Source organism: Myotis daubentonii, chromosome 12, assembly GCF_963259705.1.
Source record: "Myotis daubentonii chromosome 12, mMyoDau2.1, whole genome shotgun sequence".
Taxonomy (NCBI): Eukaryota; Metazoa; Chordata; class Mammalia; order Chiroptera; family Vespertilionidae; genus Myotis; species Myotis daubentonii.
The window spans coordinates 30518384-30535130 of record NC_081851.1 but is presented as its reverse complement, the minus strand read 5'-3'; the positions used below and the strand labels follow the sequence as shown (position 1 = coordinate 30535130).

Here is a 16747-nt window from a genome sequence, read left to right as displayed (position 1 = left end):
TTTCAAATGAAGTAACCTGACAATATAAGATGGAACTGAGAGATCAAAAAGATTAAACAACTTAAGGAGTTTTAAGAATGCAAACAAGAGACCTAGATATTGAAAATGTACAATCTCAGTGGATTAAAATAAGTCAGTACAGCATGAAATCCTCTCGCAGGAGCACAGTTGCCATGAAGGAGAGGCAGGGAGCCTTGGCCTGTCCTTTCTGTTTGGTGCCTGCAGCCTCCTCAGTGACCAGGGAAGGGAGTTTTGATCAGGGAGGGACGCGGCTGCTGCTTCGCCCGTTCCCGCCAGTAGAGGGCAGCCGCACAGAGGCGAGGCCAGGCTGAGCTGATTCAGGGAAAGGAGGGGATCTGTTTGCTGATCTCAAAGGACCCTGAAGTGTGGTCGCAAAGAGAACCTAATGAGGTGTTTATTTTGTAAGTCACTTCTGAATACTCTGCTTTGGCTTTTGTTCTCTGTATATCTTACTCAGGATTGAGCTTAGGAGTTTGTTTTTTCTACTAATTTAGCAACTGTAATCTTTTCCTCTAAGCTCCTGACTCTGTCTGTTTTCTTGTTCTTTTCTCATATCCTAAAGCCTGTTTGAGATCTGGCAAGTTCTCTGAACACGCACACACACACCAACATCCCATATGCCCTCTCATACAAGGCACCCTCACACTTCCCCCTTTACCCATTACACACAACGCAAACCTACCCACTTATAGGTGAATACACATAGGTGATCCATACCCCCACACAGACAGAAACACTCTCTCTCTCTCTCTCTCTCTCTCTCTCTCTCTCTCTCTCTCTCTCTCCCTCCCTCCCTCCCTCCCTCCCTCCCTCCCTCCCTCTCTCTTACTGCCCATTATCTTTATGCCTTCACTCTCCCCAGAGTGGCTTCTCCCCTCTAGACTTTCCCATCCATCATTGCAAAGCTCCCCATCTCCAGCACAGATATAGATTGGAATATTGTAAATTTATTGTTGCTTTTCCAGGGAGAATTTTTAAAAAGCTTTCCCCCTGTGATCTATAAATAATTAATAACTCCATTAGAAACGTGATGAACAGTGTAACTTTTATGCGGAGATTTATATGCCCAATGTTTCAGTGAATTTACTTTTCTGACTGCCCCCGTGCGAGGCAGGTGGGAAACTCATTCCTCTGACACTGCAAGTTCTCTCTCGCAACATTTCCCAAAGTGTGTTCCTTAGGTTCTCCCTGATAGTGCATGCATTTTATTTTTTAAAATCTATTTATTTTTTAAAATATATTTTTATTGACTTCAGAGAGGAAGGGAGAGGGAGAGAGAGATAGGAACATCATTGATTAGATATAATCACTGATCAGCTGCCTCCTGCACACCTCACCCTGGGAATCAAGTCCACAACCTGGGTATATGCCCTGCCTGGGAATCAAACCGTGAATTCCTGGTTCATGGGTCAAGCTCAACCACTGAGGCACACTGGCCAGGCAGTGCATGCATTTTAAAGTGCATGCATCTTTACACTCAAGTAGGTTTGAGGAATGCTACAGTAAACTGACTTCTGTAATGCAGAGCTCCCCAAAGCATTTCATGTGATAATTTGCTCCGGGCCAAGCAAGGTCTCCAATGCATATTTGGTACAAAAACTTATTTTTTCATCAAAACATTACATCTCTAAGCTCAGTGTTCCATGGAAAATAATTTAGGAAATAATGTTCTAATGGCGGTAGTACATTTACCTCTATTCTGCAGAGAAACTGTTTTACAGATGCCCTCATTGGAGAGTCCAAATTTACCTCAGTGTGTTTTCATCAGACTGGCACTTCTTTATATTTTTTGGTCCAAAATATAATAATCAGCCAATATATGGTTCTTTAGGGTCTCCTATAAACCTCAAAACTGAACAAATAATTTTTATTATGCTTTATAGTAATATGAGTTTCTGTAAGAGAGTTCTTTGAAAATCAGTAACCTTTATAAAAGAACATAGTTTAATTATGTTTTATTCAAGTGTAGTTTATTTTTATTTTTAGAAAGAATGGAAAAGAGAGAGGAGGGGGAGAGAAAGAGAGAGCGATGGGGGAAGAGAGAGAGAGAGAGAAACATCAATGTGAGACACATCAACTGGGTGCTTCCCGCATGCGCCTCCACCGGGGCTGGGGAACATGCAACTGAGGTACATGTCCCCAGGAATCGAACCCACGATCCCTTGGTCCATGGGCCAATGCTCCAACCACTGAGCCAAACAAGCCAGAGCCAAGTGTATCTTTAGTTAGAATAACAGTACTTCTGTGTATTACATGGTAATTAAAAGTATCATGAATGCAGCAACTGAAAAGCAGTAGAAATGAAGACAGAGAGAGTGAGAACGAGACAGAATTTTAAAGGTCCCTACTGGGAGGAGTCCTTGCAGATGCAGCTCTTGTACAGATAGCAGGTGTGGTGGGGGCACTGTGCTCCCTTCAGCTTTCCCTTGGGAATCTCAGCTGTAGTGGTTTACCCTGCAGACATACACTGTCCTGAGGCCTTCCATGATTTGTTAGAATATTTGGAAGTTGACTAGGGCACAAGAGACAGGGTCTGAGTAACAGTATTCTGAGTTCAGTAAAATTCACCCTCTTTGTAAGATCCAAGAGAGTGCAAATGTGAAGATGGTCTTCATGCAAAACCTGCCGCAGAACAGCTTGCCTCCTGTTTGCATGGCCTTGTGCTTTGGCCCTCTCACCAATGGCCAAAGAGGGAACTTTGACCAATAAGTAATTTCCCAGGAAATCCAAGATTCCAGTGGACCTCAGGCCTGGGCTGTGTTTAGTGGGTGCTTCTTTTTTTCTAAGTTGCCACCTGCTTGAACTCATTCCTCAGGAGTTCATAGTCTTTGTGCTGAAGAGAGCTCTCTGTTATGGAGATTTACATTTTACCAGGAATTAGAGACTCCGATGCCTCAAGCACAACTTCCAGGAAATATCTTAGGGTGCTCTGGAGAGGTAAGGCCAGCCTTCCCAGAGCACAGAGCCCAGACTGTCCTGTAATGACTAAGCAGTTATTTTGTATTGTACTTGGAAAAAATCACACAAGTGTCTTTTACTCTCTCCACTCTCTTTTAGCACTAAGCACTCTAGTAAGTGCACATACTAGGCACTGAGCAAAGGTATGGCTACCAACTCTCAGTTTCTTTTCTATTATACTAGAGGCCCGATGCACGAAATATGTGCATGAGTAGGGTCCCTAGGCCTGGCCAGCGATCAGGGCCGATCTGTGGGGCAACCAGTGGGGCGATTGGGAGGCCCCCATTGGCACCTGCCTTGTCCAGCCTGGGGCCTACAGGCTGGGGGCAGCTCCTGCATTGAGCATCTGCCCCCTGGTGGTCAGTGCACGTCATAGTGACCGGTTGTTCCGCTGTTCAGTGGATTTGTATATTAGGCTTTTATTATATAGAATTTGTAGGTAAGGTAAATAGTTTCATATATATGTAATATACATGGGATGTAAATATATATATATGTAAATTTGATGAATATTTAAGGGATGATGACCATCAAAGGAAACAGTGAAGGAATGGCAATCCCACTGTAGATCCTAGGACTGGAAGACCGTTTTCTCCATCACCACCATGCTGGTCCTTGGACCTCTGAGTGTGCTCATCCAGTGAAGATGAGCACATCCCTCCTGCAACAGGCCATTCCACTTCGGTTACCCTTGTTCCTTGTTTTGAGCAGAAAGGTGGTCCCTGGTGGAAACCAGCCATTGGACAAAGTCAGCATTCCTCCATTTCATGCCATTACGTATCAAAGACTTACTCAGTCTCTCTACTCCTCGATCGGTGGAGAGTGATATTCAGGTTGTGCTCCTATCCCTCTGGCTGTGTTTTCTACTTATTTGGTTCTTCTCCTTCAGCAGACCCTTGGAAATTGGTATTAACTGGGCCTTCTTTGGCCTGCTCCTCTTGTTCTGTTTGCTTTACTAGTAAGCCATTTGCTACCTTATCTCCAAATCTCCCGGGCAATTCCCAGATCCTTATTCAGGCTTAAACATCTCCTGAATTCTGGGTGCATATTTCTGTTCACATCTAGACATCTCTATCTACACATTTCCAGACTCATCAAGGGCAAAGCTAAGCTGAAATCCTCTATGACACCTTCCTTTAAGGAAGTGGTTCTCAACCTTCCTAATGCCGCGACCCTTTAATATAGTTCCTCATGTTGTGGTGACCCCCAACCATAAAATTATTTTTGTTGCTACTTCATAGCTGTAATGTTGCTACTGTTATGAATAATAATGTAAATATCTGATATGCAGGATGTATTTAGGCGACCCCTGTGAAAGGGTCGTTCGACCCCCAAAGGGGTTGCGACCCACAGGTTGAGAACCACTGCTTTAAAGTAACATCTCTATTTCCCCCTTTATCTAAGCTTCTTCAGAACATGTTAGTATCTCTGTCAGGGCTCTGTCAGTTAACTGTGACAAATAACACACACACACACACACACACACACACACACACAGATCCTTTTGTTGAGCACTACTTTTTTATACAAAAGGTATTAGTTCCTAGTGGAACGCACCCTGTGCTGAACGTGCCTATTGGGTGCTATTTGCCCAGGTTTCCAAAGGCATCTGCTATAGGGTGCTCCGCTTCTCAGAAGGCAGTGCAATGTGTACAGCAGTCACCAGATGCATCCCAACTTGTGAGTTACATATCATGTTCTTGCTCCGGGGCCCTCACATCTCCCCCTGTCCCCCAAGAGCTGCATGAAATGGCCTTTCCTTGAAGGCTACACATTTGTTAAAAAATGCCAAGCCACTGTCCCCATCTCATTTGAAAATGTCACTTGAGATAGCCTTTGCCAAGAACACGTGCGTCAAACAATGTTTCTCCCCGGGGATTAGATTTAGGGCACGTTGCCTTCCAGAAAGCTGCTACTTTGTCAAGGCCACCTGCGGATTTGTCCAGGGGACCGGCTTCTTCTCCACGGAGAGTCTTGTCCCGGCCTCAGATATTTCTGGTGCAGAAAACAGGGGGCAAAGGCAGTCGCTCTACTCGGCTGATTATTTCCGTTACTGTACTGCTTTCAGAATAAGATCATCCTGGACCCCATGACGTTCAGCGAGGCCAGGTTCCGGCCGTCCCTGGAGGAGAGGCTGGAGAGCATCATCAGCGGGGCCGCGCTCATGGCCGACTCCTCCTGCACCCGGGACGACCGGCGCGAGAGGATCGTGGCCGAGTGCAACGCGGTGCGCCAGGCGCTCCAGGACCTGCTCAGCGAGTACATGAACAACGTAAGTCCTGGGCCACCCGCGCTCACGTCGCGGGGGGGCTCCCGTGCGCGATCTGGTGGCTCTTGGAAAGCAGGCACAGCGTGAACTGAGGACAGGTGCTCCCCAGAGATAGTCGGGGGAAACCAGAGAACGGCTCTGGGGGCTCCTGATGTCCTCTCAAAATGCATTTTGGTATGGAAGCGATTAGTGGAGAGGAAAATCATTTTAGGGAAACTCTGGCTTTTTCCTTGAGTGAGTTCTGGGCGCCTGTAGTGTCTGGCCTTTGATTGAGGTAAAGTTTCCATTGGTGAAAGCAGATGGTTGATGGAAATCACCGAAGAGACCGTGATGTCCTCTTTTACAAAAAGCACGGTCAAAGCTAAGGGTAGCCACTGATGCTAATCTTCCATCCTAAGAGGCATTAATAGGTGTCACAGGGTTTAAATGCTTCTGTGCACTTGGGCAAGGTGGGAATGTTCCAGCAGGAGAGTTATTGATTCGTTGGGCGATTAGAAATTCTTATGAGAGGGAGGCTCCAAGTTTTCCAAACGGTGACAATAGTGTCTGCTTGTGTTGCAGCTCAGATAAAAGCTGGCCTCTCCTCCAGTTATACAGTGTGTCCGTTCCTGTACAATGAAAACTATAAAAAGGAGATGAAATCCATATTCTTTGCTCTGAAAGCCACTGAATCATGTCTGTATTGATTTGCTACATTCATTCAGCCGGTGTGATGTTGCTGATGCCCAGAACTTGCCACCGTGAAAGACCTCACGTTCCTTCTGTGCTGGACTCCCGGGTGTGAGAGAATTTAGGGGAAAATGTAGGTGACGTGAGGTCTTTACATTACGCGTTAAAGGCAGGCCCTGTGTAGGGGTCAGATAGGGAACAGGGACTATGAAAATCTGCTCTCAGCCTTGGAGGCCAGCCTGCATCCTGTTGGGACACTCAGAGGCAATTTGGAGACAAAGCCACCAGCCATGGGTAGGAGCGCTGCTGCTCCTGTGGGCTCCCCAGAGGACTTGGAGCCAGAAAACAAAGCGATGTAGAATGTCTTGCAAACTTAAAAAACAACAACAAAAATCTGTGGGGGTTTTTTCATGGCAACCCTTCAGATTCTTTGATTTTGGAAGACTTGCTCATTTTCAGGGCACGAAGAATAGGTGTGGCTGCGTCCCGTGGTACCCAGTTGCTAATGAGGGGTTCTCTGTAGGGCGCTGGATGGCCAGCAGTCTCTGCGATGCGGGCCCACAGTGCTATGCAGGGGAAAGCTGGGAATGTTGTTCGCTGCTGTCTCCCATCTTGAGTGAGTCTTTGGAATAGCAGATTTAACGAGAAAAGAATGCGTATAGAAGCTGGTACTTGATTTGTTGTTGCTTTTACTAGAATAGCAACAGGCTAATGACTTGTATGTGGAATGCGGTTTTATATTAACACATGCTGGTAATTTCTATCAAAGAAGAATCGTTGCCAAAAACAGAAGTAGTAACAGAAGGGATCTCACTGACGGTTAAGAGCTCAGTGTAAATGAGTCAGAGGAAAAGGGTGTTCCAGGGAACAGAAATGAAAGAATGTGAGTAAGGAGGAGTCGGTCAATATGTGACTTGCGATTTCCAGTTCGGGGTCTAGAATCCTGCCGACCAGAGTTTTTTCTTTCAGTGTAAACTCATTCAGATCAGCAGAGCGGATGGATTTTTGTGTTTTGTGGACTCTGGTTACTTGTCTTTTTTGTGGTTCAGAAATATTTTGTATTTTTATTGAAAACTTGGTTTCTACTTTGATATGGTTAAAGACAATACATAGGTGGGTTTAGTGCTAGGTTTCCAAGTGTGCAAATTCTATTCACATTAAAGCATCAAGATCAAAGGCTGAAATAAAACACCTCCTACTGACTTTTATATAAACTGTGTAAAATCTACTTGAACTTCATACTTCACTGATTTTAAGGTTGAATTGGATGTGACTAGACAAGCTCCATAATCCCTATCCAGTACCTTCATTTCTTACTGCCACAATGTCAATTTATATTTATTTTGATACAGCATCATATATTTATATAAAACATATACCCATCTGTGTCCTGACTGAAAAGTCCGTTGATATTAACAGCAACCAATAAATTAGTCAGTTGTGCCTAGGCTGTTACAAGGTATTTCTTTTTCAGTATGAGAAGCTCTGAGAATAAAGGTACTGTCAAATTGACACCCTGTAGATTTTCATCTTGCTGTCCTAGACAGTATCATTAGGATAAAGAAGACATTAGATTGAGAAAAAATAAATAAAAATGGACACAACTGACATTTCTGGATTCTAAAACTCTCCTGATGAGCCCCTGATGAAGATTCAGCTTATGATGCTCACTTATAGGTGAAGCTATTCTAAACCATATACATGCCAAGTGGTATGGAGCGAAGGGAGAGAGAAGCTGGGGAGAGGAGCTGTGTACTCAGTGATTAGGAAAAGGAAGTCTGCGTGGGGCATGAGCCATGGTCTAGCCACATAGGTTACACTGAACTCAACGGGATTTCAGTTGTGGGTTAGATATTTACACTAAGGTATGTTTGAATGAATGAATGAGTGTGTGTGTGTGTGTGTGTTTGTGTGGGGGTATGTGTGTGAGTGTGTATGTGTGTGTGATTTGAAGATGTAACAAAAGCTGCTCACTTGAAAGAGACTGTGGTATAAAACAGAGGGCTGGGTGAACAGAAGCACATGGCAAAAATTATGATTGGAATGTAGCCATACTGGAAGAGACTGTTGGGATAGTTGCAGGCAAGGCCTGGTTGGCCTTAATTTGTTTCATCAAGTTTATAATGTATCTCAAAGTGAGAAGAGTCCTAAAATTAACCTCTGCTTAACTAGAAAGTCATTATTGTACATATGTGGAAGCTACTGGGCAGAGAGCGACTCCTTTTCCAAACGAAGTGTGGCTGTTGGACTGTTATGCCAAGTACGATGAGTAGTTGCAAATGATAATGGAGACATAATCTTTTCTCTGGAATTTGTCACTTTATTCAGCTTTTTTTTTTTCTGTGGCAGTAAAACTCTTTTTTTCATCACACACACACACACACACACACAATCTTAAAAATGACCCCATGATAAGAAACAATTAAACATGTTATTTTATTGATTAAACTTTTGTGGTGGATTCAAATTTAGAAGATTGTAGTCATTCAACAAATATGGTTTGTTTGCTTTGCTATTTTTGTGCCAGGCATTGTTCTAGGATCCTGGAGACACAAAAGGGGGCAAAATAGATGAAATTATCTGATCTCACTGGGCTTACACTGTAGTTGAGGGAGACAGGCAATAAATAACTCATTTGAGCAAGAGTGAAACGGGGAAATATAAAACCTGGAGACAAAAAGCGTGGGTACAGCTAAAAGTAGATGGCCTGGGAAGGGTTCATTGAGAAGAAGACATTTGGTCAGAGATCTTTGGGACATGAAGGAGTGCACGGTGAGACGCCTTCATGTGAGAAGAGCGCCCAGGTGTTTGAGGAACCTCATGTGGCTGTTGCAAGTGAGTGGAGAGTTGCGGGAAATGGGATCTGCAAGGTTACAAGGTGTCAGGCTGAGCTCCATTATGTGGAATCTGACTTTTACTTGCCTTTGGGGAGTGTTGGGCAGAGAATGCCGTACCTTAGGTGTTGAAGGCAGGGCCTAGGAGCAGAGGGGGTAAAAAAGCAAGAGGGCCGATGGGGAGACACTGGAACTATTCCTGAGAGGAGGGTGGCTGGGGGCAGTGGTAGCAGTAGCAGTGCTCAAATTCCCACTCGATTTGAAACAATTTGCTTAAAAAGCAGCCAGTGAGAAGAACGTGTCTGTTGTATGAATACAAAATGGACATGGGAGTGTGGAGGACAGTTGCAGCGGTCTCGGTCATGCTAATACGGTATCTTCAGTTGGTATCTTCATTGGGTTTTGATTGCATAGAAAATTCTGATTTACTCGGATGTAGCAACAATTTGTAAATAGCACACTTCACAATGTCTGGACACTCCGCCACACAGATTACGTTTGAAAAGGGAGTTAAGTGGGGAAAAAAGTTTCTAAGTTGTGTCATCATAAATATCCAAGTATGGATCACATTCTTATAGATAAGACTAGACAAATGTAATACTTATACTAAGGCCTAAAGCTAGCTGTAGAAAGTGTTCCTTGCTGTCCTCATTTGCACCTTTTCTTGTAAGAACAATAGGGAGATGCACTAGGCCAGTGGTCGGCAAACTCATTAGTCAACAGAGCCAAATATGAACAGTACAACGATTGAAATTTCTTTTGAGAGCCAAATTTTTTAAACTTAAACTATATAGGTAGGTACATTGTTATTAACTTAATTAGGGTACTCCTAAGGCTTAGGAAGAGCCACAATCAAGGGGCCAAAAAGCTGCATGTGGCTCGCGAGCCACAGTTTACCGACCACGGCAGGCTGTTACTTCCTTGTTAACTAGTCACTGTTGGGCCTCGGGGAAATGTGAGGAGCAGATCTGCCTGGACCTTGTGTGTGCAGCTGTGCAGCCGGTTCAGTGTTCTTTGCGTAGACACTGTGCGTTTCTCCGGATTATTTCTTAAAGTCACACAGAACTACAGTGTTCTTAGACAAACATACAATTAAAGTTTACCCGTTTGCACAGTGATGGCAGAGAATCAGGTTGCCTTAAGTGATGACTGGCTGGTCTCTGCTGTGTAGAAATGTGGCAGGTTATTTTTTATTGTATTTTTATAAATAATAGAGTGGTCTATTTTTCAAAATATATTAAATCCAACATTTTTCAAACCACTTGAAGCACATCAGTGAATTTCTGGGGACCATTTGTAAACCACTAGTATAAAGCACAGGTTAAAAGCACATGAAGACAAATCGATGTGGAAACACACACACATACACACACACACACACACACACGCGCGCGCGCGCACACACACGTTATAAGTGCCTGAAGCGCCATTGTCATAGCCTTTGCTACGGAGTGGAATTCAATGTACAGGGAGTTTCTGATGGATATGATTTGTGAGGGTTGAGGTCCCTCCAGCCTAGTTCTGGGGCTCCCCCCACACCAAGGCTCCAGCAAAGGACACCATGTGAATAACACGTGAAGTGACACCGAGGGCTGGGGGAGCTCTGAAAATAGTGAGCTTTCACACTTTTTATTTGTTTCTTTAATGGTCAAAAGAAACATATGTTCATTGAAAAGGACAAGAACATGAAGTAAGAAGAAAAACTTGTTCATAATCTCCTCCCCTAAAGATAATCCTTGTTAATGATTTTGTATAGCTTTCTAATGTTTTTAAACTTATATGACTGACCCATTTATACACAACCACACACATGTCCATTATGCCTTGAGTTTCAAGAAAATGAACTCGTTGTAAGTGGTGTTTTGTAAGCTGTTTTCTTCACTTAATGTATTGTGAATATGCTACCGTTTTAATAAACATGCTCTAACCTTATGTTCACTGGCTACATAGCATTTTATTATGTAAATATGTGGTCATTCATTTAGAAGCAGTTCATTTGGAGAGTATTTTTACAGAAGGGTGTTGGAACAGCCGTGCAGGGAAGGCTGGATGGCTGGCGGTGCCGATTCAGACCAGAGGTGCAACCCAGGAACTGAGCGACAGACAGCTCTGCAGCTCAGATGCTGTAAGAGGGGATCTCTGAAAACGCTGTGCAATGAAAATTTCATTATGTGAAGAACTTTTTAATGCCTTGGGCCCTACTTCAAACTCTCTCATGTGTACTTGTCTGTCGTCTGTTGATTTTCTATATAAATTTGGTTTTCATTTACCAGAATTTCTCTAAGTGGGCTATAAGTAGTACTGCCAAGAAGGGTCCAGAACAAGTTATTCACAAGTGGGTTTGATGTAGGGTCCCAGAGAAAGCATAGAAAGCTTAGGAAAGGAGTGTCATCAGAAAGATAATTTTGGCTTGGCCAGCATGACTCAGTGGTTGGGCGTCAGCCTATGAACCAGGAGGTCACGGTTTTATTCCAGGTCAGGGCACATGCCTGGGTTGCAGGTTCAATCCCCGGTATGGGGCTTGCAGGAGGCAGCTGATCAATGATTCTCGCTCATCATTGATGTTTCTATCTCTCTCTCCCTCTCCATTCTTCTCTGAAATCAATGCAAATATACTTAAAAAAAATAGAAAAATAACTTTGTTATAGAAATAATTATATTGCCAATTTATCCTGGACAGGAAGATAGGAGAAAGGCTGAAAAGTTGTTATCACTGGAGAATAAAGCTAATTATTAGTTAAGCATAAAATTTGTTTCCAGTATTATCTAGGCCTTCTCATTTCTCTACTTTCTGTTAAGGTATAAAAGAGACAGTGAAACTCAGAAATGTCATTTCAGCTAATAATAAGCTTCTCTATTAAAACTTTTAGTTTAAAACAGAATACCAAGTAATGTTTTAAAAACACTTGTGGGCCATAGAGGAGCAAATGTTGCCCAGACCTGCCCATACCGACCCTCCACTTTAAGGGGGGATTAAGGGTTGTCTTAATAGGATTGGTAGCTTCATTCAAGGGTAAGATTTCTAATATCCCATATTTGGTGCCTGCGGTGAGAAGCGGTGAGAAAGTTTTCCTTGCCTTCCTCATTTGCACCCTTTCTTATCACTCTTTCTACTGTTGCCCTTCAAATATGGTCAGTGCCCTCATCTCTATTAATGTTGAGCTTCAAATTCATCTGTGCAAGTATGCTTCTCCTATAAAACCTTTGCTCCACAAAGATGGTTTTCAAATTCCTTTTTAGTTGGCATTTCTTACTGAGGCCTTGAAACAGTACAGTAAGGTTACCAACCCTTTTTCTGAGCTCTAAAACTGTCCTTTGAGTCCACTCTCCCTAGGTAATATGGGTGGGAGGGAAGTCTTTGGGTTCTGCATGGCATTTGCATCCTTGAATTATGGCACTTGCAATCTGCTTGCTGGCATTTCCAGGCAGTTGTCAGTGTGACTCCCAGAGGTACCCAGGGATCAGTATAGAGTCATGCAACATCTTATGTTTCTCTTATCTCCCTTCTTCTCATGTTATTTATTGCACTTCCTTTCTAATGGTGTCCCATTGAGTTGCTGTCATGAGATCTCAGAAAGCCAAGGGAGTGGTATGGATGGGTATGCTGGCAGGCACGGACTGAGGCCCAGGTAATGGGAGGATGTCCAGCCCTACTGGCAGGACACATTCCCTGGGGGGATAATGAGGGTGAGAGTGTGAGAGAGATTGTCCCAGCATCAAGCATCCCTCAGAGCATGAGGGTGCCGTGCGAGGCTCCAGGAGGCGATCCAGACTGGCAGGTGGTTGATGGCATTGGCGTCATCTGGACACAGCATCCACGATAGCTGTAGAGCACAGGTGTAGGTGGCATCCAGGGCCCATGGGAACACGGCACATCTCCTGGGTCTTAAAGAACCCAAGATGGTACACTTATCCTGGGAGGGACTGAGGCCCTTTGAAAAGTAAATCATGCCGTACGAATGTTTGCTGTTACTTATTATCAGCTTGTGACATACAGTTAAATGACTTAAAGGATTCCAGGCCAGATGGGTCTAACTAGATTTGTTTCCCTTGGATGGTCAAGGTCAGTTCTCAATGCAACCTCACATTCCAGCGGCTTGGCCAGGAAAAGTCCTTTCTATATAAACTTCCCCAGCATGGGTTTTGTTTAGCAGAGTTATAAGCCTGTGCTTTTTAGCCAGCTGTACTCAGGTTCAAATTTCAGTCTTATCCCTTCTTATTCGCATAAGCTTAGGCAAGGTGTGCCTGAACTGGGCTGGTCCCCTGCTGGTCCCTGAACGGGGATGCATCTGGCTGGGTGACCCTGCCTGGATGAATACTGTGAGCACCACTATTGCCAAAGCCAGGAAACAAACAAATGAAAGCCCTTATAAGACGAGCTGCTTTTTAGAGAACTGAGAGAAAACCGACTGAGACTGCACTCCTGGGAAGCCAGAAAAGTAAAGTAAACACCAGGAGGACCAGGCCCTTCAGCTGTTGGAAGCTGGATGCAGAGCAGCCTGTCTGAGTTCGTAGATGAGATGCCTTTCTTTTCCCGGTCCCTCAGGCTTCAGAGAGACAAAGGCCAGGTTCTCCATTAAACTGGTCATCTCTCATGGAAACCTGGTGGTTGGATATCACTCACCTTCTCCACAAAGGACTTCTGTAAGGAACTCTTCTTGGTGATGGAAAGGAACCAATTTATCAAATGAAATGGGAGGTGAAAGTAAAAACCAGCCTTAACAACAAAATCAAGTCCCATACTTAGAATTCCAGCTAAGAATTCTCTCCTTTACAAAGACACCCCTTCACGGAGTCCTTGACAGTTGTTTCTGAAACCTACAAGGTCAATCAATATGAGGAGGAAGAGGAAGTAGTGTTAGAAAACAGTTAGGGGCTGTCTGTGACAGTCGGTGAGCAGCAGTGTTGACAGAGCTGACTGCCCAGTCATCAGATTTGGCCATCCCAGGTAAGACAGCCCGAACAACACAATCCATCATTTGATCTTCTTTGAAGAGCCTTCCTGGTACTTCAAGGAAGACCTCCCAGAACTGTCCGGGAGAGCAGGAGGCTGCACTCCACCATCACACTCACGAGTCTGGATAAACGTTTTCTTTGTGTTTCCAAAGGATGTGGGAAACCCAGAACTCTGGATTGCTTGTTCTTGACTGGGTTGTGCCAAGATAAGCTCAGAGGCCTTTTTGCTCGGGTCTCCTGCTGCCTTGAATCCATCCTGAAAAGTCTCTTTTGTTTCATGTCAGAAACTGTTGCACTCTAAGGACTAAGTGTTTCACCGGTGGAGATGCCTCCCTGCGCTTCACACACACCCAGCTCTTTGCTGATGCAGCGACTTTGCCCTTCCCATCCATCTGACAGAGCGTTCTTTCTCAAACGCTGCATGGATGGCTCTTCTCTTCAGTCTCAGCTCGAAGATGTTGCTCTTAATCACATCAGTGTATTGATTTATGTTCTAGCCCCAGCCAGCCTCCACAATTACATCATCTCTTTGTGTTTGCTGTGTCTGCTCCTCCACTGAAATTTAAACTCTCATGAGACAGATCTTATCTTGTTCACAATCCCCAGGATCTAGAGTAGCTAGTCTGGGACAGCAAATAAGTATTTTTGGAATGGATACATGAATTCCCTCTCATTCTTCAATAATGATGATGACAATAATAGGAGGAGGAGGAATAAACAGAAGTACAGCAACATAACCCTATGTTTTTAGTTTATTGAGTTCCATGTTTTGGAACAAAATGATTCACTTTTTTTTCTGTTCTACCTAGATAAAACTGTAGGCAAATTAGCTAAGGTACCTCATGTGAGTCTTCATGACTCACTTTGAAGTACCCAGACATTACCATATAGTTAAAGCTATATGGTGAAGACCTGGCAGAGGCCCACATCAATTCTTTCTAGAAAGGCTTAAAATAATCTTAATAACTCTTGGTAAAGACAAGAATAATAGGAAACATGTCACTTGCTTGCTTTTCAGATCAAAGAGCTCCATCTAGCAACTCAATCTAGATTCTCCCATTGCCTGGTGTTTCCCCAGGCTGAGCTGTTTGGGCAGGACTTTCAGGGGAAGTATTCAGTTCTGTAGAATTCTGCAGGCTCAACTGAGAACTTTAGAAATTACTTAACTCATCACTTCCTAAAAGGCATGAAAGAGTTTTGTGTATGTACCCAAGAAATAAATTAACAGAAGCAAAGGGTCAACATATCACTGTTAAAAATTAGACACTGTCACACTGGCCGGTTTGGCTCAGTGGATAGAGTGTCATCCTGAGGACTGAGAAGGGCAATTCTGGTCAAGGGCACGTACCTTGGTTGTAGGCTCGATCCCTGGTCCTGGTTAGGGTGCGTGCGGGAAGCAACCAGTCGATGTGCCTCTCTCACATTGATGTTTCTCTCTGTCTCTCCCCCTCCCTTCCACTTTCTCTAAAACTCAATGGAAAAATATCCTTGAGTGAGGATTAACAAAAACAAACAAAAAAATTAGGCACTGTCCCCCGAGGCCAACTCAGACTCCAGATTACAGAGGGGGCTGATCCTCTAAGTGTAGCAAGTAATTTCTCAAGAGCAGGCAGGTTAAGGAATGCCTGATGTAATAAGTCAGTGCATCAAATCTAGAGTTGTTAATTCAATCTAGCATGGGTTTAAATGGGTGTTTTATTGGTTTGGTTTCTGTGTGTGTGTGTGTGTGTGTGTGTGTGTGTGTGTGTGTGTGTGTGTGTGTGTGAATGGGGATAAATACTTTTGTACAAAAGCGTCAAGTGAAATCTCTCTAGGGAAGTCTTCCTGAGCTGTAGATGCCTTACCCTGGACACTCAAGTGTTCAGAGGAGACTTGGGAAGCTGGGGGGCTAAGCTCTTCTTTGAATGCCTTAGAAATATACAAGCAAATCTGAACCACCATCTCCCCCGTAATCTGTTAATTGAAGGGTAGCTGTTCTTTTACAAAGCTCACCTCCCTCAAACACACCTCTTCCTACACGTCTACTCCCCCATTTGTACAAAGACAATTTATCATCCTTGGAAGGACTGCTCTCAGTAAGTGCCAGGACTGGAATAGTCAGTCTCACAGATTATTTTAAATGCCCTTTCCTAACAGCTTAATTGCTGACTTCAGTTTCTACTAATTCTGCAGGTTTGGCTGCAGCTGACAGATTTATAGCATCAATCCAGAGCTTTGCCTTGGGCAGCTCACCCCTCGAATTGAGCTTTTGTTCAGGGTTCTTTTGGTGACTGTTCTAGGGTACTGTTTTCCAGAGGAAGCTGCATTTGGGCTGATTTCCCTCAGGATTTTTAAAAATTAGTTAACTTATTTATTGATTTCAGAGAGGAAGGGAGAAGGAGAGAGAGATAGAAACATCAATGATGAGAGAATCATTGATTGGCTGTCCCCTGCATACTTCCTACTGGGGATTGAGCTCTTTAGCTGGGCATGTGCCCTGACCTGGAATCAAACCCGTGACCTCCTGGTTCCTAGGTCTATGCTCAACCACTGAGCCATGCCGGCTGGCCTCCCTTGGGATTCTTAAATCTGTCTAGGTATCAGAACCACATAGGAGATTTTGAAGAACCCATATTGTAGGACCTCACCAGTTCTCAAACAGCAGAATTCCCAGGGACTGAGCTTGGGCATCTGTATGTTATTAGCAAGTTTCCCAAGGAATTCTCATGCCTCCAGCCCTGTACCAGCCTTGGACAAGGCCAGCCTTGAGTCAACAGCATTAGATTCAGAGACACGTGCCAGAATATTCCTTTTCTTCGGTTTCCTCAATAGCATTTTCAAAGTGTTATTTATAATTATTATTTATCTTCATCCTCCAAATCATCTTCCCCCGACCCCTCTGCCAGGGAACCAGGAGGAACCTTGCCAGGATTTTTTCCCATTTCCTTCCTCTTTCTCCCCTAAAATGCCTCAGGAACACAACAGTGATTGGCATTCTATGTGGATTTCATCTCAGTAAAAAGAAGAAGGAGAAGAAGACAACATCAGCCTATTTATTATT

The 16747-nt window shown here is 43.9% G+C and overlaps 1 protein-coding gene across 3 annotated transcripts in view; it reads left to right on the top strand.

Moving 5' to 3' along the window:
• The window catches only part of CTNNA2 (catenin alpha 2), a 1136278-nt gene that overhangs the window by 375026 nt on the left and 744505 nt on the right, over positions 1 to 16747 (top strand). For all 3 annotated transcript variants that reach the window (XM_059659311.1, XM_059659308.1, XM_059659310.1), the window contains exon 7: positions 5048 to 5251. In XM_059659311.1, coding sequence (XP_059515294.1) covers positions 5048 to 5251 — 204 coding nt within the window. The remainder of the gene's footprint in view (positions 1 to 5047; positions 5252 to 16747) is intronic.